Genomic DNA, 23,252 nt, shown 5'->3' with positions numbered 1-23,252 from the left:
CATCAAGGTAACGCTGTTGAAACGTGCAAAACTGGTATAAGAAAACAATTGGGCCCAGACTTGTGTCTTGTGTAGTCATTTATACCTGGGCAAACTGGGCATAAAACACAATCTATTCTGACTAGATTATATCTGACATCTTCTGGAAACTGATTTTGCACAGGTATCAGTTACTACACACAGTATAAGGGAGAGGAGAACTGGTTCTCAGTCTGGCTTGTATGGTGAGGACACCCTGTACCTATTACAGAGTAAATTCCTGAAGTAGTTACTCTTTCCTCTTTCAAGCAAAACTCTCACAGCAGTTGGGAATTTAGTCTAAGTGTGGACTTCAGGAACTGGTACACTGCAAATTAAACAAATAAATTTATTCTGAGGAGCTGTTATAAGCACAACAGTTTCCAGAACATTTTTATTAAGGCCACAAGTAGAGATGGGTGAATAATCAATCTTTCGGTTCAGTGAGCAAACCGAAAAAATATTCAGTTTGGTTCTGAAAATGTTTGGAATTTCTCAGCAAATCAGAAAGGTCCTTTTCAGCAAAAAACATGGGTATGTGACCCTTATAACATTTAGCTCCACAGTCAGGGCATTTGCCTGGTATCTGTTAGATCCAGCTTTGGAGGCCCATGCTAGAGCAAGGATTTGAACTCAGAGCTACCCCTTCTGAGTTGAGGCTCCAAACTACCACGCTGATGGCTATTTGGAAGGTGTAGGGGGGTTACTATGAGCCCAGCTCTACACTAGCAGGGGGAGGGGGTACATGTATCTCAGGTTGACTTACCTGACCATGAGGACAGCAGTGAGTCGAGTGCTGACGATCCCGTCGACTCCGCTTCCACCTCTCGTGAGCTGGCGTTCTAGTGTCGACGGGGAGCGTGATCGGGGATCAATTTTATCACGTCTACACTAGACACGATAAATCAACCCCAATAGATCTATCACTACCCGCCGGATCGGCAGGTAGTGAAGACCTGCCCTCAGTCTCTCCTGTTGAAGCTATTCCACTTTCTATAACTATATAAGTATTCATTGGGCCAAAAAGAGAAGCAGCTGCTAAATGGCCTGGTGATTAAGGTGCTTGCCTGAGAGGTAGCAGATATGGATTCAAGTCCCTTCTCTCCATCAGGCAGAGAGAAGATCAGAGTCTGAGGCTTTGCTCCAGAGCAGGGTTTCAAAGCTGGGTCTCTGCTATACCTGGCAGATGGCCAAACCACTGGGCTCACAGGGAATGAACACATATACACTTTTTTGTTCTGAAGCTTGTCAAAACCAAAAGGGTCCAATTCAGAAATAGTGCCAGGTTGACCAACATTGCATTTTTCAACACATAAACTACCTGTCAAAAAACAGTCACCCAGCTCTAGTATCAAGTGAATTGAATTGATAGGCCTTAACACTTAATTCTCTCTCCCCAAGTTCTGCATACAGATGGAAATCTGTGAAGTCTAAGTAAGAGTATTACTTAATCTTTCAAATATTTATTAAATGGAACCACTTTCTTTTTGCCTTTAAATAGGGATCTGCAGCACAGCAATCCAATATTATTTTATGAGCAACATAATTAAGGTGATCAGTGATTAGCATATCACTGATTAAATATTGGAGATTGATCATCAGGAGCAGCTATTCTTATAGCAATCAAATTAGATTCATTCAGTCCTTGAAGTTTCAGAAATTCAGAACACGCAAGAGAATTTGTAGCATTTCCTAATGCTGTGTAATTGAGAGTGGTAGAAGTATGACTCTCATACCAGCTACTTGTTCATATTAATGTTTAAACTTAGAACAGCATGGCTTTTTAAAATGTCCTATTGCCCTATAAAATCTCAGCCACTTGAGAATATCAGTGGTTTGAAAAACCAGCACTTCAGATAACAAGCACTCCTTGGGAACATTAGTTATTTCATTCATGTACATTCCATACAATTGTATTGTATTAAGAGGCACGCCTCCCTTTTGTGAATCAACCCTGAAGCAATATCCCAATGTGGTCTTTGCAGTAACTGTGCTGCAGAAAGTGCACTCTAGAGGGGAAATTAAGGGACTTGTCGTCACTGAAGACCCTAGAGCATGGCTTTTTTGAAGAATGAGGGTGTCAGCCCCAGTTGTCCTTGTTCAATTTAGATAACTACCTTTTGCTTATATAAATCCCCCCAGCAGATTTTTTATTCTTGTCCTGTCTTTAATTGTGTCTTTTTTGCTATGTACTGTTAGGGCCTGATCTTGGGCCCATTGAAGCCAGTGGCAAAATTAACACTGACTTCAATGCAAAGATCATTCCCTTAAAAAGTTTCCATATTCCTCTCCAGAGAGCTGCATTTTGGTGGTGCCTAAAATAAGTCCTGTATAGTGTTTATTAAAACATTGTGGGATGGAAAGTAGTTTAGATGAAGCTAAAAGACAGTCCAGTGGTTAGGTCACTAAGCTGGGACTTCTGAGACCTAGATTCAAGTCCTGGCTCTCCCATGAACTCCATATGTGATCTTGGGCAATGTTAGGCCCTCAGTTTCCAACCTGGATAAATTGGGATAATAGTACTTCATTATCTCTTAGGAATGTTGTGAAGATAAATACATTAAAAAGTGGAAGGTTATTCTGATAATTTACGGAGATGGGGGCCAAATGATGAAAAGTGTAGACTGATATAAATGCAAGCTATTGTATTGATTACTACAGTGAATCCACTTATGTCAAACATAGCTAAACTCTGTGCACAGTTTACTCTGTAAAACTCCCACTGAAGTCGAATGAATTTTGCCTAGGTAAGGACTAAGGGCAACTGAGGATTTGCTTTATGTCTCACCAGTGTGCTGGTGTAAGGTGACTTGCTCAGGATTTTCCACGGAAATGTATTTTCTCTGTATGCGTCTCTTTTGCAGCGAGGTGCTCAGCTATATGATCACCGGAATTTCCCCACGAACACAGCGTGCATTCAAGAGGCAAGAGCATGAATGGGAGCAGGAAGGAACGTGAAAAATAACACATCAGATATATTACTTTGCACCTCTGATCCTCTGAGAGAGATGCCAACAGCAGCAGCTGTTTCTGCCTACCAGACAAAACATCTCCTGCAAATGGACCGTTGCTGCATGCTGCAGCCTGTGTCTTCTTTCTGTGGTTACCGATGCTCAGATATCAGGAGGCCTTGTGCAAACAAAAGAGCAGGATGGGTGTTACCAGATCCCCATACCTGAAGTTCTGAAGCCCACAAATACACTCACTGGTTTGCACTAGTTTTAAACAGATTGTTGATTCTACAGTAGAGAAAGATGGGAGAGGCTAATAACTGACATTTTTCATTCTAATGCAGGATTCAGAATGCTAGTTTTCTGTATACTCATATCTATGGGTTTACTGGTAAAAAAATCGTAGTCTAGACATTATGTACATCACAGTATATTTTTACTATTATTATTATAATCAGAAACCCAATAGGTAATAGTTATTTTGATTCCTATGAGACACAGTGTCTATATTACTGTCTTTACTATGTGGTTGCAAATACCCTGTTAGTAGAGTCTTTTTTAAGCCCCAGTACCTGTCTGACAAGAAATTACCTGCTGACCATGGTTGTAGTAGGGTAATATTTTTGTTTACCCGTTTAAGCCCTCTTATTCCAGATACAATAGTTACACAGAAAATAATTAGGATAGCATTAGAAGTTGGTAGATCTAACAGCTGGAGAAAAGGATCTTGGGTGAAATCATGGTCCCAAATAGGTCAGTGGCAAAGCTCCCATTTAATTCAAGGGGACAAGATTTCACCCTGTTTTTTTAAACCTTTGTACTTGGTGTGTCTCAAAAGAAAAGGTGCTAAGGTACCTACCCTGTAACAGGATCTCTGTGGTGGACCCTTACACAGATGCAGAGTCTGACTGAAGTCAGTGGGACTTCATATGAATGCACCAGTCCATCCATATGGAAACCTTTGCCAGATAGGGGCCTAGAAGATGGCTCTAAAGTGTTCAGGCATTGATGTGGATTGGTCATCCACAAGCACTCTTTACTTTGGGAGAACTGCCCGTGAGCATTGTGATGCTGGCAGATCAGGTGCCAGCTCCTGGCAAGGCTCCTAGGCCTCATTGGACACTGACAGAACACATAGCTAGAAACCAGTCTGTCTCACTGGTGTGTTAGTATTGTTAAAATAGATGTTAAGTTGATACAAATGCATTTAGTGTTTAGACTTGATGAAATGCTTGTAGGATGCTGCATGTATTGAACTCACTTATAACATCTGTAGCCCCTGGTATAAGTTATGCTGAGCGTTTGCATTGTAAACCTCTGTAATTGTGCAACTCACCAAACAGGAAGGTGCATTCATTAGTGTAAAGTGCTGGTCCTGTACACAAGAAAGCCCATTGAAACCAAAGGAGTCATTGTGACACATCACAGGACAAAGACTTTGTTGACTGCTCCCCCCCACCCCCATGAAGAGACCTGAGCATGAACTCACCCTACCAGCTTGAACTCGGAGGGGGGGAAGGGAATAAAAATGTCTGACAAGGAGGATCTGTGTCACTATGCTGCTTGGAGTTCGGAGAGGGCAATATTTTGAAGCATAAGCAAGGGATCCTCAAGCAGCCTGGGGCTTGTCTACACTGAGAAGTTGTTGACAAAACTTTTGTCTCTTACAGCTATTTAAAAGAGCCCCCCTCTGAAAGACAAAAATTTTGCCGACGCAAATGTCAATGCAGCTTTGTCGGCGGGAGTGCTCTCTTGCCGACAAACCTAACGCTGCTCACAGGGCTGGAAGTATTTTTTTGACAAAAGTGCTGACAAAATATCAACAGAGAGCATTCACGCATGCTGACTTTTAGTGACAAGGCTATGTCAACACAGCCTTGTCGCTAAAAGCTGTGTAGAGTAGACAAGCCCTTAGTTTGAGTTAGCCCTAAAGAGACACAGAGCGCTTGCATATATAGCAACTGCTATCACCTTTGGAATCTAAGATGGCAGCTCATTTGCATGTGCATATTTACCTGCTTTAACCTTGTAAATAACTCACATTTCTTTTTCTTTAGTTAGTACTATGGAATTGGCTAAAAGCATTGTCTTTGGTTTGAGATCTGAAGTACAATTGATCTGGGGCAGGGATCAGCAACCTCTGGCTCACGGCCCATCAGGGAAATCTGCTGGCAGACCGGGACGGTTTGTTTATCTGCAGCATCTGCAGGTTTGGCTGATCACTGCTCCCACAGGCCACAATTTGCAGTACCAGGCTAATGGGGGCTGTGGGAAGCGGCGCAGGCCAAAGGATGTGCTGGCTGCCGCTTCCTGCAGCCCCCATTGGCCTGAAACAGCAAACCGCGGCCAGTGGGAACTGTGATCGGACGAACCCGTGGACACTGCAGGTAAACAAACTGTTCGGGCCTGCCAGCGGATTTCCCTAACAGGCTGCGTGCAACGGTTGCTGATCCCTGATCTGGGGTAAGTGACTGGTCCTCTGGGACTAGAAGTAACTTGAATATTGTTGCGATTTTTGGTGTAAGGGATCATCCATCACAAAGGCAAGCTTGCTTAGGTGGCAGGATAGACTGGAGTGCCCAAGGGGACTGTCTGTGATTCCATGTTAAGGCTATTGTAGTGCTGGAGGAATTCACACTGGATACTTGATTGGTGAAATCTAAGTTTAGAGCTCACAACCAGTTTGGGGTTTGTGCCCTGCTTCTTCACAGTCTGCCCCGAGGTTGGCACTCCTGGTGATGAGCCGCTCTAGACAGCTTGCCAGGCAGTGCACACTAGCAATATTACTAATCCCAGACATTCAGAAATAACAAGTAAACCCCCTAAAATCACACAATTGGCTTAAAAAACCATGAGATTTTAAAAAATATTTTGGAGGCTTTTTTATATGACTCGGTTTCTGAGTCTTTAGGGTGCATTGGGATCAGGTTTTCAAGATTTTCTCTGAAACCATGAGGACTAGAAGCTGTTTTTTTAAAATGAAAATTGAGAGTCTCAGCTCAGAGAGCTCGGTCTGTAAGAGAAACAGTACATTCCTCAAGGACTTGGCAAAGCAACTCCTCCTATTGCTAGCACTGTTGGAACTGCACCAGTGCGAGACCAATGGTGGAAGTGTTCCCTGCAATTCTCAGTGTAGGTGCAGCTGAAATGGCGCAGAGGCAAACATTCAGGGAGGGGGTGTTTTTCCCCATCTTGGACAAATGTGTGCTGCTGTGTATTTATTTCTGAGATAACACTTCAGACTAGATTGCAGCTGTTCAGCCACAATCCTGAAAAGAGGGTGGGGCAGAGCCACACCAGAGATAGCATCTTGGAAAGCACAGTCTCTGCCAGGGCTGTTCCTTGTGTACAGGCAATGAGCAATCTGCTCCATAGATTAGGGTGGAGAAGAACATCCCCCACCCAGTGCACTGGCCCTGCTCCTTATGCTGGTGTGGAACAACAACCCTGCCCATTCCCCAGCGCACACAGACTGCTATTGTGAGTGGCCATTACACACTCAACCAAGTGGCACAGGAAGACTTTGTATGTGTCCCTGGTTAAGCAGGGGTCACCCACAGTCTAGCCCTGATTGTTTGATTTTTATATCCATTTATATATAATCCCACCCTAGGGGAAAGCCTGTGAAGAGAATCAGTGGATCTCATATTTTTGATTATAACTAAGTATTTTGTTATGAGTAATTCATTTACACAAGGGTGGGGTTGATTGGACTTAGTCACACATACGATATGATCAGCCACACCAAATGACTAAACATGCCACAGAGCTGCTGATCTGCTGCTAAGCTCACTCCCTTGGTTTTCCTTTCCATAGTTACAATAAACACTATGTGGTCTCTTAGAGGGCAAGTTAAAAAATGGACACTTATTTTTCTAGTCAAAATTCTTGGCCAGCTTTACCATTTTCTGTGCTTGCCTGGGCCCCAAAACAGAGATTTAATTTAAATGTTTATATTAATCTTCATATAGAACCCCAAAGGTCCTGCAGTCTGATCACTGAAATACGTTAAGTAGATGTTATTACAAAGACAAAGATAGAGTTTTAGTATTTTTGATTATGGAAATGTGGGCTTTTTTTAATGAGGAATGAAGGTTGGCCCAGTGATTAGGGCACAAATCAGGAGCTCTATAGTCAATTCCCTGCTCTGCCACAAGCATCCTATGAGATCTTGGGCAAGTCACTTAAGCCTTGGCTACACTTGTGAATTACAGCGCAATAAAGCTTCCCAGAGTGCTGTACCTCACTCCCCATCTACACTGTCAAGGCACCTTCAGCACTGTGTCTCCATGGCTACAGCGCTGCTGGTACTCCACCTCCCCGAGAGGAATAACAGCTGTTGCCTATTGGCTGAGACGCTGCTGCTCCAGTGTAAACAGGGAGTAATGTTATTACGCACTAATTGACCTCCGGAAACTTCCCATAGTCCTTTTAACTGAAGCATCCTCTTGTTTTGTTGTGAACTCTGGAGGAGGAAGTGCCCTTTCAAAGCTCCACTTCGGGGCTGCTTATCAAAAAAACAAACACAGCTACTATTTGCTTTGAATGAGTGAGAGGCAGGCAGGGGGGCTCCATTTCGAGTGCCAACAGCTAATGTTTGATGAAGAGACAGGTGGGGGCATGGTTTGGGGTCTGTTTCAGCAAGCGGCTGCTTATCTGGTCTATGAGAAAAAAAGAAATAGCTGCTGTTTGCTTTCAGTGAGTGAGAGAGAGGTGGGGGAGGGAGGGAGGTCTGAACTTAAAAGACAGCATGCTGACACATTCTCAGCACTCCAAAAATGCACTCTCTGTCCCCTCAGGCTTCCTGTCACACTCCACCCCAGCCCCATTTGAAAAGCACATTGCAGCCACTTGAATGCTGGGATAGCTGCCCACAATGCACCGCTCCCAATGCAGCTGCAAATGCTGCAGATGTTGCCATGACAGTGCACTGGTAGCTGTCAGTGTGGACAGACTGAAGCGCTTTCCCTACTCAGCTGGATGAAGGCGGGTTTAACTCACAGTGCTGTACATCTGCAAATGTAGCCATACCCTTAGCATCTCGGTGCTTCAGTTCACCATCTGTAAAATGGGGATAAGAGCACTGCCCTACCTCACAGTGGTGTTATGTGGATAAATAAATACATTAAAGGTTGTGAGCTGCTCAGATATAATGGTAAGGGGAGGGCATGTAAGTACCTTTAGACATATTGATATAAACCCAACATCCTGACCAATATAGTCACAAAAAGAGCCTTGGAAGCTTCCCTAGGTTAGTGTGGTGTTCTGGCCAATTCCAATAGTTACCAAGGCCAAGAGAAAAGCACTAGTTGCAAATGCAAAAAAATCACCAATCTTAACAGTTTTGTAGCAATTGGCAAAGTCTAAGCTTTGATAGCCTTTTAACCCTGAATAATAAATGTACCTCTCCTATTCCATTAGGTGGTGCCAGGATTGTGGATATGCCTATCAGGGTGTGGTTGGCCTATTTTCTGACATCATCTTTTTAATGGCAACTGACTCTGCTGTGAGCAGTTAGTAGTGTAAAACGGAGGTGAAGTGGGGCAAGCACTCAGCTGCCCCATGGCCTGATATCACACAGTGATGTTACGGTCAGGAGTGCAACTGGGAGCTCAGGGACACTTGAGGTTGGATAGCACTTTTTGGGTGCTACCCTTAAGCATTGCCTCTAGCTCTCATGAGGATATGTACACAGAGATGGGCCTCTGGAACACTGTCACTGTACTTTGTACCCGGTGCTTTATTGAGTTCAGGAACCAGTCATGCTACAAACAGCCTGCACTGAGGAATGTGCCAGAGATCCCCTCACTCCCTCCCCACATGCCAGCACTAGCACTGAATCAGTTATACTGGTACTAGCACTTGTCAGAGCCACACTGGGACAAGGCTCCAGGGCTCAGATTCACAAAGGAATTTAGATGCCCAAATCCCAGATTTAGCCACTACTGTACTATGATCCACAACCCTCCTGCTCAGTTACTGCCCCTCATGATGAGAATGGATGGTCACTTGGCCAAGAAAAGTGAATGACAATGATTCTATATCCTGGTAGTTGGGGTTGTCATGTAGGAGGCCTAAATTCAAATCCTTGCTGCGGAGACTATTGACTTATTTATCAAGAGTGGAACAGCTTCAAGAAGAGAGCTTGGGAATGCCCCTTCCTAGAATACACCATAGCCCAGTGCTTGGGGCACTCTTCTGCAGTGGAGGAGGCTCAAGTTATATCCCTTTTACACATCACAAGGGGAAAGGAACTGAACCCAGGTCTTCCATAACCCAAGTGAGTCCCTGAACTACTAAGCCAGTAGTACCCAAACTGTGGGGCATGACCTCTGGGGGGCATGGAGTAACATTCAGGGGGCGGAGGGAATGGTGGGGCACAAGCCAGCACCCACCGCGGGCAGGGAAGGAGCATCACCCAGCCCTATTCTGCCTCCATCTTTGCTCTGGCCCTGCCCATAACTTGGGCCCTGGGCCCGCTTCTGGCACCAGCAGTGGCTCCATGCCCAGCCATGGACCCAGCCTTGACCCTGGTCCCTGGTGCCCAGCCCTGGCCTTGGCCCCTGCTGCAGCTCCACCCTGGCCTGAGCTCTCAACTTCCAGCCCCGATCGGCTCTCTGCTCCTGGTTCCAGCTCCCACTGTGGCTCCTGGTCCATTCCCAGCTGTAGCTTCTGACTATGGTTTCTGGGGCAGGGGTGTGGACAGATTCCATTACGGGGAAGGGGGAGCATCATAAAAAATGCTTGGGGACTACCATACTAAGCTACAGCTGATAAGGGAAGCACCTTTGCTTTGTGAATCCAGTTATCCTTTCTCTTTGTTTTTTTTTTGTCAAAATTCTTGAAACTTGAAATACATTTTTTTCAAGTAGAACTGAAACATTTCATTTCTACGTTACTGTAACGAGGCGGTGTGGCTCCCCTCCTCATCCAGGAGGGTCGAGCCCCGTCAATCATCCAGAGGGGCGGGGCCTCTAAGCGGAAGTCCCGCCCCCCAGAGGGTCAAGCGGCGACCCGGAAGAATAAAAGCCGGCCCTCAGCCCTCAGTTGGAGCCCAGCCACCGTCAGGAGCAGACCTGTCTACGGGAGCTCCTGAGTGGGAAGCTGCTGAGGCCGCAGGCTGGTGTCCAGACTGGCCAGAACCTCCCCGCGCCTGCTACGATGAGGAGCTGCCAGAGCTGCCCGGTGCCTGCTACGACGAGGAGTTGTCGGAGCTGCCCTGCGCCTGCTACGACAAGGAGTGGCCGGAGCCACCCCGGCCCTGTTGCGGCCCCGAGGACCCCCCGGAACAGCCCTGGCCAAACTTCCCAGAAGAGCTGCCTGACCTGCCGCCTAGCCCTGGGCGTGAGGAGCCGATGTGGTGGGATGTCCCTGAAGGTGATCCCACAAGCCAGGTAGGCTCGGAGGGGGATACAGGAAGTAGCCCGGGGAAGCCTGACGCCAGTCAGGCTGTAGAGCAACCCTTGCCGATGTCAGTGTGTTTCGGTCAGGACTCCCTTCCCCACTGACCGCTACTAGCGGCGTCAGCCGCTGTTAGCGCCCCGGGCTGGAACGCAGAGGAGTGGGTGGGCCTGCGTTCCCCCTGCCACCCGTAACCGGGTGGAAGACTCCCCCTCTTCCCAGCCTAGTGTCACTGCTCGGCCCTGCTCCCAAGGGCAAGAGCTAACTGCTGTGTTTGGTGCCCCGCCCAAACCAAGGGCTGGGCCCCCTTTGACTTTGCCACTGCTCTGCCCTGCCCCAAAGGCCAGAGCTGTTAGAACTGTGTTTGGTGCCTCGCCCGAACCAAGGGCTGGGCCCCTTTGATTTTGCCACTGCCTGATCCTATCAACAGGGACCGACTACCCGCGCGGTGGGCATCAGTCCTGATAACCGAGACCTGCAGAGGACAAGTTGAGGCCGGTGTGGCTCCCCTCCTCATCCGGAAGGGTCGAGCCTTGGTGAGTCTCGCTTACAGTTACGAAAAAGATTTAGACTTAAACATTTTTCAGTTTGCCAAAAAAAAAAAAAATGACTCTCAGAAAATGTCTTTTTCAGTTAGAGACAAAACTAAACTTTTTTGGAATGTTTTCAAAATTGTCAGCAAACCAAAAAAAGCAAACAATCCATTATTTGTCCAGCTGTATAGAAGCACTCTTCCTTTAATCCAGTAAAGGTACTGTTATGGTATAATTCCCCACTCTGAACCTTAGCGTCCAAAAGATGGGGTACCAGCATGAATTCCTCTAAGCTCAATTACCAGCTTAGTACTTGTAGCGCTGCCACCAACCAGGAATTCCAGTGCCTGGTACACTCTGGTCCCCCCAAAACCTTGCCTGGCGACCCCCAAGACCCAGACCCTCTGGATCTTAACACAAGGAAAGTAAACCCTTTCTCCTCGTTGCCTCTCCCAGGTTTCCCCTCCCTGGGTTACCCTGGAAGATTACTGTGATTCAAACTCCTTGAATCTTAAACAGAGAGGAAAATTCACCTTCCCCCCTCCTTCTCAATCCCCCTCCCAGACTCTCCCTGAAAGAGAAAGTAATCCTAACACAGAGAGAAATTAACCTTTCTCTCCCCCTTCCCTCCTTTCTCCCCACCAATTCCCTGGTGAATGCAGACCCCGTCCCCTGGGGTCTCACACCAGAAAAAAAAACAATCAGGTTCTTAAACAAGAAAAGCTTTTAATTAAAGAAAGAAAAAACAGTAAAAATTATCTTTGTAAATTTAAAATAGAATAGGTACAGAGTCTTTCAGCTATAGACACTGGGAATACCCTCCCAGCCTAAGTATACAAGTACAAATTAAACTCCTTCCAGCCAAATACACATTTGAACTCCTCCCAGCCAAATACACATTTGCAAATAAAGAAAACAAAAAAAAAGCCTAACTCGCTTTATCTACCTAGTACTTACTATTTTGAATCTATAAGAACCTGTATCAGGGAGATTGGAGAGAAACCCGGTTGCACGTCTGGTCACTCTCAGAACCCAGAGAGAACAACAACCAAAATCTAACAGCACACACAAAAACTTCCCTCCGTCAAGATTTGAAAGTATCCTGTCCCCTGATTGGTCCTCTGGTCAGGTGACAGCCAGGCTCACTGAACTTATTAACCCTTTACAGGCAAAAGAGACATGAAGTACTTCTGTTCTATTAACTCTTAACTATTTGTTTATGACAGGTACCTATTTTACAATGTTTTCGCAATCTGCTGCACTCTACTGACGAATTCTTGAATGAATGAATTGCAGTAGTTTTGCTGAAAGCATCTCTTGAGTCTTGTAGTTCACCAGCTCTACACAGCAATTCCTTACTGGTCTGAATCTGCCCCTTCTTAGTGTTCATGTTCTTTATGTAAAGTAGGGAGGAAATTGTGTCTAATAACATTTATCTGCCACAATTTATAGCTATCAGCAACTAACCATTGCTCAATGTAAGTTAGTTCTGCGACTGAGCTTGAGGATGCCAGGCTGGTAAAGTTCACAGCTACAGACAGGGCTGGTCTTAACATGAGGAGAACTGAGAAGGCTGCCTCAAGTGCTAGACTGGAGAGGGGGTGTGTGGCACCCCTAGGATCCAGAATGTAGAAAATTGTGTCTGCTGCTGGTGCATATGTATTCTCTCTGCTCTCAGAGATGATGGAGTGCTGTGCTGGAGGAAGGAGGGCACAAAACAGGCAGGCAGGAGAAAAGGTGAGAGGGAATAACAGAAAGCAGCAGGAGCTGCAGGGAAAGAGAGGAGAGGAGCCTCTTATGTACCTCTCTAGAACCCCCAGGAGCCTGGACTGATTAACACCAGCTTCTCAGGGAGCTTCCTGTTTTCTGCTGTTTCCTGGAACCCCCTTAAGGAGAACAGGCAGTCAACTGAAGTAGTAGGAGCCAGTTAGGCCCTTAAGACACTGATATCTTCCCTTACTCAGGCCCTGCTTATTTGTCCCCTTTAACTGAGTGTTGAGAGCCACAATAGCTGGCACAGAACAGCAGTCATGTGTGAAAGAAGTAAACGCCCCTCTGGGGCAGCATTCAGAAAAAGAAAGACAGCAAAGGAAGCTTTTCTATCTAAGCAGGAAGGCGCTCTCCTGAGATACATAGACACAAATGTTCACGGTGAGCCTTCCGGCCCCAGTGAGGATGTGAGTGGTGAGGAGATGCCTGATCTTCCAGTTAGTCAGAGTGCAGGTGACCTGGCATCTACTGCAGCATCCATATCTCCATCTCAAATGGATGTAACCAGGCACATTCCTGAAGTGTAGATCAGAGAAGAGTGTGGTGGAGGAGCAAGAAACAGCTGCTGCTGAGTCTAGTTCCTTAAGTCTAGATGATCCAGGACTGTGGAGCCACTTGAGCAGTAGCCCGAGGGACTTCCTTGTACTGTACGGGCCACAGCAAGTGAAAAACTTCATGTTCCCCAAAGACAATGAAAATAGATGTGTCCATCCATTACTGGTGTGAAATCCCCAATGGTGACAATGTGGAGAGGCCATGGCTTATGTACTCAAAAACCCAGAATGCTGCATACTGTTTTTGTTGCAAATTTTTCCAGTCTAATGTTCCAGCCACATTGGGTTCTACAGGAACAAAGGACTGGAAAAATCTGGCTAGAAAACTGGCATGCCAGGAGAAGGCAGCAAATCACCAGACAGCATTCCATAGGTGGAAAGAACTTGAGATGAGCTAAGGTTAAAGGCCACCATAGATGATCAGCATCAAGAGAAGATTGTGTCAGAGTCTCTTTACTGGCAAAATGTTCTGAAAAGGCTCATTGCCATTGTGAGAATGCTTGCTACCCAAAACAGCACTGTGTGGCATTTCAGATCAGCTATAACAATCAAACCATGGAAACTTCCTTAAAATTGTGGAGCTGATGGCTGCTGTCATAAACAGATAGCTAAGGGTTAATGTCTCTTTCACCTGGAAAGAAGTAACCTGAAACACCTGACCAGAGGACCAATCAGGAAACAAGACTTTTTCAAATCTGGGTGGAGGGAAGTTGTGTATGAGTCCTTTGTTCTGGTCTTGAATCTGTCTCTCTCTCGGCTATGAGAGGATTTCTGTTTCCTGCCTTTCTAATCTCCTGTTTCCCAGTTGTAAGTACAAAAAGATAGGGGTTATTGTTTTTTTCTTTTGTATTTACATGGTGTAGTTGCTGGATTGTTTTGAATTGTATTCTTTTTGAATAAGGCTGTTTATTCATATTTCTTTTAATCAATTGACCCTGTATTTGTCACCTTAATATAGAGAGACCATTTTTATGTATTTTTCTTTCTTTTTACATAAAGCTTTCTTTTTAAGACCTGTTGGAGTTTTTCTTTAGTGAGGAACTCCAGGGAATTGAGTCTGTGCTCACCAGGGAATTGGTGGGAGGAAGAAGTCAGGGGGAAATCTGTGTGTGTTAGATTTACTAGCTTGACTTTGCATACCCTCTGGGTGAAGAGGGAAGTACTTCTGTTTCCGGGACTGGAAATAGAGAGGGTGGAATCCCTCTGTTTAGATTCACGGAGCTTGCCTCTGTGTATCTCTCCAGGAACCCAGGGAGGAAATACCTGTGTTGCAGGGGGTGCAACAGTTGGGGGTTCGTTTGCCCGGTGTGCGTATTCCCAATGACCACACCGGAGTGGAGAAGCAAATATCTTTATTTGAGTCAAATAAGGTGCAAGGAGATATAGAATCTCAGATCATGCACACATCACTATTTATTGCCATGTCTTATATACCTTACTTGTTTACAAAGATGTTCACAGGTGCTACAATTTATCATTTACAATTCATTAACTACCGGATCTTTTAATTAACTATATCCTTAACCCATACTACTAACCCTCCCCCCTTTGATTGATTACATTTTGTACCATAAACAAAAGAACACAAGAAAATGATAAATGATTACATGTACTCATGCTAACTTTAAAGGAACATATTGTTTAGCTCGAAAGGCAGTCGTAGGCCTGAGAATGTAAACTTCTGACCCCACGCCATATTGCCAGTTACTTGGAGCCCTGCACCCCCCAACACCTGGAGGGGGGAAGGGAAATGGTTTATTTCCCTTTGTTGTAAGACTCAAGGGATTTGGGTCTTGGGGTCCCCAGGGAAGGTTTTTTGGGGGACCAGAGTGCCCCAAAACACTCTAATTTTTTTGGGTAGTGGCAGCTTTACCACGTCCAAGCTGGTAACTAAGCTTGGAGGTTTTCAACCCTCATATTGTGGATGCTAAGGTCCAAATCTGGGACTAGGTTATGACATGGTGGCAGCATTTGTGGGAAAGATAGAATCCAGAGCCAGTAGGAATATTATATTTTTCTTTTCTCTGCTAGGGGCTTTTCAGCAGAGAGAAACAGTTTGGTTTTAAAGGGAACCAGAGAGAATTTTTTTTCTCTGCTCTCTCTTGCAGTTTCTGGCTTGCATATTAAGCAAGGAACCATTAAGCTTTGACAAACGGGTCTTTTGTGACACAATAGCACTCCCATTAGGAGTCAAATACCAGTACTATACACATGCAAATAAAGTGGTTTTTCTGGTTTACTTTACATTGAAAAGATTAGCTAGAGGAAGAAAAGGAAAAAGGCACTGTTGCTAGGCAGACTCCTGGAGGCAACAGAGCCTGCAGTTCGGACAATAAACACCAGAGGGCACCCCAACACAAGAAAACAGGAACCATGACTTCCAAGGGAAAAAAGGAGACAGAAGAACAAATCAAAGAAGCTGAACACAGGCAACAACTGGAGCTGAAAGAAAAGGAAGAAAGCATCAAATTGGCAGCCTACAAAAGAGAACAAGCAGCCAAAGAGGCAGCCCACAAAAGAAAACTAGAAGAAGAAGAGGTGGCCCACAGAAGGAAACAAGAAGAAGAAGACATGGCCCACCGCCGAGAAATGGAAAAACAACAAAAGAAAGTGAAGAGAAGGAAAAACAGAGAAAACATGAACTGGACTTAGCGCAAGCTGGGCTGCATGCACCAGCCAATTCTAATAACCCTTCGCCAATTATGGTTCCACATCAAAGGAAATTTACCACTTACAAGGCAGGTGGTGACACTGAGACCTTCTTGGAAAATTTTGAAAGAGCCTGTCTTGGGTACCGCATCTCTGAAGACCAGTACATGGTAGAATTGAGGCCACAGTTCAGTGGACCTTTAGCAGAGGTGGCAGCTGAAATGCCTAAGGAGAACATGAACGACTATAAACTTTTTCAAACCAAGGCCAGATACAGAATGGGGATAACCCCGGATCATGCCCGTCGGCGTTTCAGAACCCAAAAGTGGAAACCAGATGTGTCATTTCCCAAACACGCCTACTACGTTGGGAAAAATTGAGGCCTGGATATCAGGACACAATGTTAAATCCTTGGAAGAACTGCACCTCCTCATACAAATGGAGCAGTTCTTGGATGGTGTTCCTGAGGACATAACACGGTACATACAAGATGGAAAACCCAAAAATCTCACCGAGGCAGGGAAAATTGAAGCCAGATGGATGGAAGTGGCAGAAAGCAAGAAAGCTACTGTCAAGGGGAACAAATACCCCAGAGGACACACCAACCATAAACCCTACAACCGAGGGCAGCCAAACACCCCACCTACAACCCAAGTAAAGCCACAGACACACTATTCTTCCACCTCACCAGTCTCCAGTAACTCCCCTCGACCCAGTGACCCATCAGATGGAAGATGCTTTAAGTGTAATGAACTGGGACATATCAAGGCCAACTGTCCAAAGAACGCCATCCGAGTGCAGTTCATTACACCACCATCACACCAAAGATCCCCAGGCCCAGATGCCTCTCAAATACCCTTGGAGCGAAGGGAAAATTTGAGAGTGGGCGGAAAGAAGGTTACTGCGTGGAAAGACACAGGGGCACAAGTGTCAGCTATCCACCAATCCTTCGTAGACCCCAAATTCATCAACCCAAAGGCCCAAGTGACAATTTACCCGTTCATGTCACAAGCTGTAGACTTGCCTATAGCTGAACTGCCTGTCCAGTACAAAGGCTGGTCAGGAATGTGGACTTTTGCAGTCTATGACAATTATCCTATCCCCATGCTACTGGGGAAGACTTGGCCAACCAGGTGAAGCGGGCCAAGCAAGTGGAAATGGTTATACGTAGCCAAACCAGGCAAGCTTCCAGACCCATTCCTGTTCCTGAGCCATCCACAGACGCCCCATCTGTGTTACCAGAGACCCAGACAGAGGTAGTGGACCTGGATTCCATGCCAACCACTGAAACAGCCACAGCGCCTCCAGTCCCAGGCCCAGAACTGGAACAGCAACCAGCACCAGCAATTGCAACCACATCTTCAAACTCAACGCCAGAGGGTGCCAGCGAGCCAAAACTGGCAGAAGCAACAGTCAGCCATACCCAAAAGGCTCAGCCAGAGCCTAAAATACCCTCAGGTGCACCAGCGAGAGCGGTTCACCAGCAACAGAAACAACCCCATCCCCTGCATCGCTTCCAGAGGGACCAAGTCCACAGTCTGAGGAAGAACTGGTGACCCCAACCTCAAGGGAACAGTTCCAGACTGAGCAGGAAGCAGATGACAGCCTTCAGAAAGCTTGGGCGGCGGCACGGAGCACCCCACCGCCTCTCAGCTCTTCTAATCGATCCCGGTTTGTTATAGACCAAGGACTTTTATACAAAGAGATTCTTTCTGGTGGACACCGGGAAAAATGGCAGCCGCAAAAACAGTTGGTGGTTCCAACTAAGTACCGGGGAAAGCTCTTAAGCTTAGCCCATGATCATCCCAGTGGCCATGCTGGGGTGAATAGAACCAAAGACAGATTGGGGAAGTCCTTCCACTGGGAGGGGATGGGCAAGGAAGTTGCCAAGTATGTCTGGTCTTGTGAGGTATGCCAAAGAGTGGGAAAACCCCAAGACCAGGTCAAGGCCCATCTCCAGCCACTCCCCATAATTGAGGTCCCATTTCAGCAAGTAGCTGTGGATATTCTGGGTCCTTTCCCAAAAAAGACGCCCAGAAGAAAGCAGTACGTACTGACTTTCATGGACTTTGCTACCCGATGGCCGAAAGCTGTAGCTCTGGGCAACACCTGTGTGCCTGGCCCTAACAGACATTTTTGCCAGGGTAGGTTGGCCCTCCAACATCCTTACAGATTCAGGATCTAATTTCCTGGCAGGGACCATGCAAAAACTGTGGGAAACTCATGGGGTGAACCACTTGGTTGCCACCCCGTACCACCATCAAACCAATGGCCTGGTGGAAAGGTTTAATGGAACTTTGGGGGCCATGACACGTAAATTTGTCAATGAACATTCCAATAATTGGGACCTAGTGTTGCAGCAGTTGCTGTTTGCCTACAGGGCTGTACCACATCCCAGTTTAGGGTTTTCACCGTTTGAACTTGTGTATGGTCACGAGGTTAAGGGGCCATTACAGTTAGTGAAGCAGCAATGGGAGGGGTTTACGCCTTCTCCAGGAACTAACATTCTGGACTTTGTAAGCAACCTACAAAGCACCCTCTGACACTCCTTAGCCCTTGCTAAAAAAAAAACCTAAGGGATGCTCAGAAAGAGCAAAAGGCCTGGTATGACAAACATACCAGAGAACGTTTCTTCAAGGTAGGAGACCAGGTCATGGTCTTGAAGGCGCAACAGGCCCATAAGATGGAAGCATCATGGAAAGGGCCATTCACGGTCCAAAAGCGCCTGGGAACTGTAAACTACCTCATAGCATTTCCCAATTCCTCACTAAAGCCCAGAGTGTACCATGTTAATTCTCTCAAGCCTTTCTATTCCAGAGACTTACAGGTTTGTCAGTTTACAGTCCAGGAGATGATGCTGAGTGGCCTGACGGTGTCTACTATGACGGGAAAAAAGACGGTGGCGTGGAAGAGGTGAACCTCTCAACCACCCTGGAACGTCTGCAGCAGCGACAAATCAAGGAGCTGTGCACTAGCTTCACCCCATTGTTCTCAGCCACCCCAGGACGGACTGAACGGGCATACCACTCCATTAACACAGGTAATGCTCACCCAATCAGAACCCCACCCTACCGGGTGTCTCCTCGTGCCCAAGCTGCTATAGAACGGGAGATCTAGAACATGCTACAAATGGGTATAATCCGCTCATCTACCAGTGCATGGGCATCTCCAGTGGTTCTGGTACCCAAACCAGATGGGGAAATACGCTTTTGTGTGGACTACTGTAAGCTAAATGCGGTAACTTGTCCGGACAACTATCCAATGCCACGCACTGATGATCTACTGGAAAAGTTGGGATGTGCCCAGTTCATCTCTACAATAGACTTAACCAAGGGGTACTGGCAAGTACCGCTAGATAAACCAGCCAAGGAAAGGTCAGCATTCATCATCCATGCGGGGGTGTATGAATTTAATGTCCTTCCTTTCGGCCTTTGAAATGCACCTGCCACCTTCCAGAGGCTGGTAGATGGTCTACTAGCAGAACTGGGAGATTATGCAGTTGCCTACCTCGATGATGTGGCCATTTTTTCAGACTCCTGGCCCAAACACCTACTACACCTGGAAAATGTCTTTGAGCGCATCAGGCAGGCCGGACTAACTGTTAAGACCAAAAAGTGTCAAATAGGCCAAAACAGAGTGACCCTTACCTGGGACAGCAGGTGGGTCGAGGAACCATAAACTCCCTACAGGCCAAGGTGAATGCTATCCAAATGTGGCCTGTCCCAAAGTCAAAGAAACAGGTCCAATCCTTCTTAGGCTTGGCCGGGTACTATAGGCGATTTGTACCACACTACAGCCAAATCGCTGCCCCACTGACCGACCTGACCAAAAAGACCCAGCCAAATGCAGTTAAGTGGACTGATGAGTGTCAAAAGGCCTTTACCCAACTTAAGGCGACGCTCATGTCTGACCCTGTGCTCAGGGCTCCGGATTTTGACAAGCCATTCCTAATAACCACGGATGCATCTGAGCGTGGTATAGGAGCAGTTCTCATGCAGGAAGCAACAAATCACAACTTCCATCCTGTCGTGTTTCTCAGCAAGAAACTGTCTGAGAGGGAAAGTCACTGGTCAGTCAGTGAAAAGAAATGCTATGCCATTGTGTACACCCTGGAAAAGCTATGCCCATATGTTTGGGGATGGCGGTTCCACCTACAAACTAACCATGCTGCGCTAAAGTGGCTTCATACTGCCAAGGGGAACAACAAAAAACTTGCATTTGATGCTGTACTCCAGGAGCATCTAAGAAGAGTCACCACTCAAGAAATGTACACACACCACTACTTTGGAAAAACAATTCAAAAAGAGATCATACAGTTACTGGCAACAAAATTCAAACAGAAGATTGTGGGAGATCTGAAGTCAGCAAGATATTACTCTGTTATCCTGGACTGCACATCTGACATCAGACATACAGAACAAATGACTTTAATGGTGCGTTTTGTAACAACAACAGAACCTAGTGAAAATATCACTGCAATGGTGACTGTCAGAGAGCATTTTCTAGAATTTATTGACATTGATGATACTACAGAAGCTGGTATGACAAATGTGCTTCTTAAAAAGCTGGAAGATAAGGGAGTTGTGATAGCTGACATGGGAGGTCAGGGCTACGATAATGGTGCCAACATGAGAGGAAAGAACAGAGGAGTGCAGACATGGATCTGAAAGTTAAACCCTCAAGCTTTTTTTTTGTCCCATGCAGTTCTCATTCATTTAACTTGGTGGTCAGTGATGCAGCATCAGTTTTGAAGAATTAGAATCCATTAACTTCTCCCTAGAACTTTTCATATAGGCCTGGAGTCCACAGCTTGGCTTGGGCTATGGGGGCTAGCTAACAGAGAACAATACATATCTCAGAGGAAGCTGGGGTAAACAGATAACCTTGTGTTTCAAGCCAGTGTGCAGAGTCAATGTAACTCCGAATGTAATTGGGCATCCTTATCGTGAGTTATAGACACATGAAGTGCTAAGAAAGGCCGCATGGTTACTCCCTAATGCGGGGAGGAGATCCTAGACAAAGTTCATAGAGAGGCCTAATATGATTGATATGAGTTATGACACCGTTCCCTCACAGATGTATGCCAGTCCTAGTCCGCAGAAATGCAAGGGTAAACTTGTGAAATTGTTATGTACTAATTACTACTTTTTCGCTTTAAATCTCTAGGAATGTACCTGTTGGTCAACCTAGAGAGCTGCTACCTCATTCCCCTGGACCCCAAAATTAGGATTTAACCTATACACTTTAACAGATGTAGTTTGGGGGTAATTACCTGTGTGACAGCAATATATTAATTTGGGCCATGGGAGGAGTCATTATGTAATCTTTTAGACCATTGGCTTATTGTGCTTATCTTGTCTTGCTGCAAGGGGCTATCAGGGGCTTGGGAAAATCCATCCCCATTGCTTCTCTCTGCCCAATGAGTACCATATATAATCAATAGTAATTAATTGTTTTGCAGTGTCTCTGAGCCTGATAAGCAAAGTGACACTCCGCCAGCGCTGTGCGTAAGGAACTCCTGTGTTTGACTCAACACAGTGTGGATTATTGTCCCTTCAAGCTTCTAGTGAGGCTGCTGAATTTTTTAATGTAATTCAAAGCATCTATATATTTTTCTCTGCATCAATTCATCCATGGCAAATTTTGAAGCAACATCTGGGAACATCTTCTCTGACACTGAAACCACTGAGTGCCACATGATGGGAAAGTCGAGTGGAGGCGATAAAGCCTATCAAACACCAAATTGGGAAGATAGATGATGTCATAGTTGCCATTATAGAGGATAATGCTATGACAGGAACTGTTCATGGGAGAACAGTGGCAGAGGGAAATGGAATCACCAGAAACATACATAACTTCAAATTTCTATGTGGATTAGTGTGTGGCATGACATACTGTTTGAAATAAATGTTGTAAACAAAAGACTCCAAGGGGTTGACCTTGATATATCTTGAGCAATGGAACAACTGGACAACGTGAAGTCATACGAGGGATTTCAAAATGTTCTGAAGAGTGCACAGAAGTTGGCAGAGGAACTTCACACTGAAGCTATTTTCCCACCCATTCAAGAATACAAAAATCACTGAAGAAGAAGACATTTGATTACAAGGCACAGGATAATCCCATACGAGACCCCAAACAACAATTCAAAGTTGAATTCTTTAACTAGGTGCTAGATTGTGCAATACAGTCAGTTGAAGAATGTTTCATGAAGCTCAAGGAACATAGCAGTATATTTGAGATGTATGATATTCCAAAACTCCTCACTATACCTGAAGAAGACCTACACCAGCAATGCAGGGCACTATAGACAGTGTTGACACAAGATGACATGTGCGATATTGATGTGAGTGATTTAAGTGATGAACTGAAAGCCCTTTCAAGATACATTTCAGCAGGATCAACTCTAAAGGCTGCTCTAAAATATATGTGCATAGATAAGATGACCACCCTCTTTCTAAATGCTTTTGTTGCTCTGTGCATACTTCTAACACTTCCTGTAACAGTTACCAGTGGAGAACGCAGTTTCTCCAAGCTGAAATTAATAAAAACACATCTACGCTCCACAATGACACAGGAGAGAGGCTGGTCGGCCTTGCAAACATCTCAATAGAGCATACCATAACAGAAGTAGCAGAGCAGTACCATGAGAGGAGTAGAACAGGAAGAAAGCAGAATTGAGACCTTTCAAAGTTTTGGCCCAAGCAAGGGGACATGGGGGCATCATTTGAGCTCCCCACCTCAGGTGCCAAAATGTTGTTGCCCAGCCCTGGCTACAGAGCTTGGCCCTTTAGCTCAAGTTGTAGCCATTTGTGCTTCTCGCTCTGGAGGTATCTGATTAGTCCTTTATTCCATCAATGTAAAGGGACCTTAAAGTGAATAAGCCATTATGAGTATGAACTAGAGCTGGATGGGAAATGGTCTTCCGGTCCAGCAAAAATTGAAGAGGTCAAGATTTTTACCTTCCTCAATGAGATAAAATTGAAACCCTTAAAATTTTTCAAGCAGAAGCCAGGTGAGACAATAGCCAGTGGTTGAGGCACTCAGCTAGGATCAAGTATCAGAGGGTAGCCACGTTAGTCTCGATCTATAAAAGCAGCAAAGAGTCCGGTGGCACCTTAGAGACTAACAGATGTATTGGAGCATGCATCCAACAAAGTGGGTATTCACCCACGAAAACTAATGCTCCAATACGCCTGTTAATCAACAAATCAGCATTTTACAACAGTTTCATCAAAAAATTCTTCACCTGCTCTGGTAAGGGCATCACAATCTGATCCCAACTGAAAGTGCTGTGGTTTGTGTCAGAAATATTATTGACTAATGACTTATCTGCAGAGCACTAAAATATGTACATCTATGGGAAGGAGAAACAT

General features: G+C 45.6%; 1 protein-coding gene across 1 annotated transcript in view; it reads right to left on the bottom strand.

Moving 5' to 3' along the window:
* The window catches only part of LOC115644253 (putative gastrointestinal growth factor xP4), a 64,653-nt gene that overhangs the window by 9,406 nt on the left and 31,995 nt on the right, over positions 1 to 23,252 (bottom strand). Inside the window, exon 5 of the mRNA XM_030548375.1 lies at positions 1,198 to 1,339. Within this exon, the coding sequence (XP_030404235.1) occupies positions 1,198 to 1,339 (142 nt within the window). The remainder of the gene's footprint in view (positions 1 to 1,197; positions 1,340 to 23,252) is intronic.

This window comes from Gopherus evgoodei, chromosome 1 (assembly GCF_007399415.2).
Source record: "Gopherus evgoodei ecotype Sinaloan lineage chromosome 1, rGopEvg1_v1.p, whole genome shotgun sequence".
Classification (NCBI taxonomy): domain Eukaryota; kingdom Metazoa; phylum Chordata; order Testudines; family Testudinidae; genus Gopherus; species Gopherus evgoodei.
This window is presented reverse-complemented; position numbering and strand designations above follow the sequence as displayed.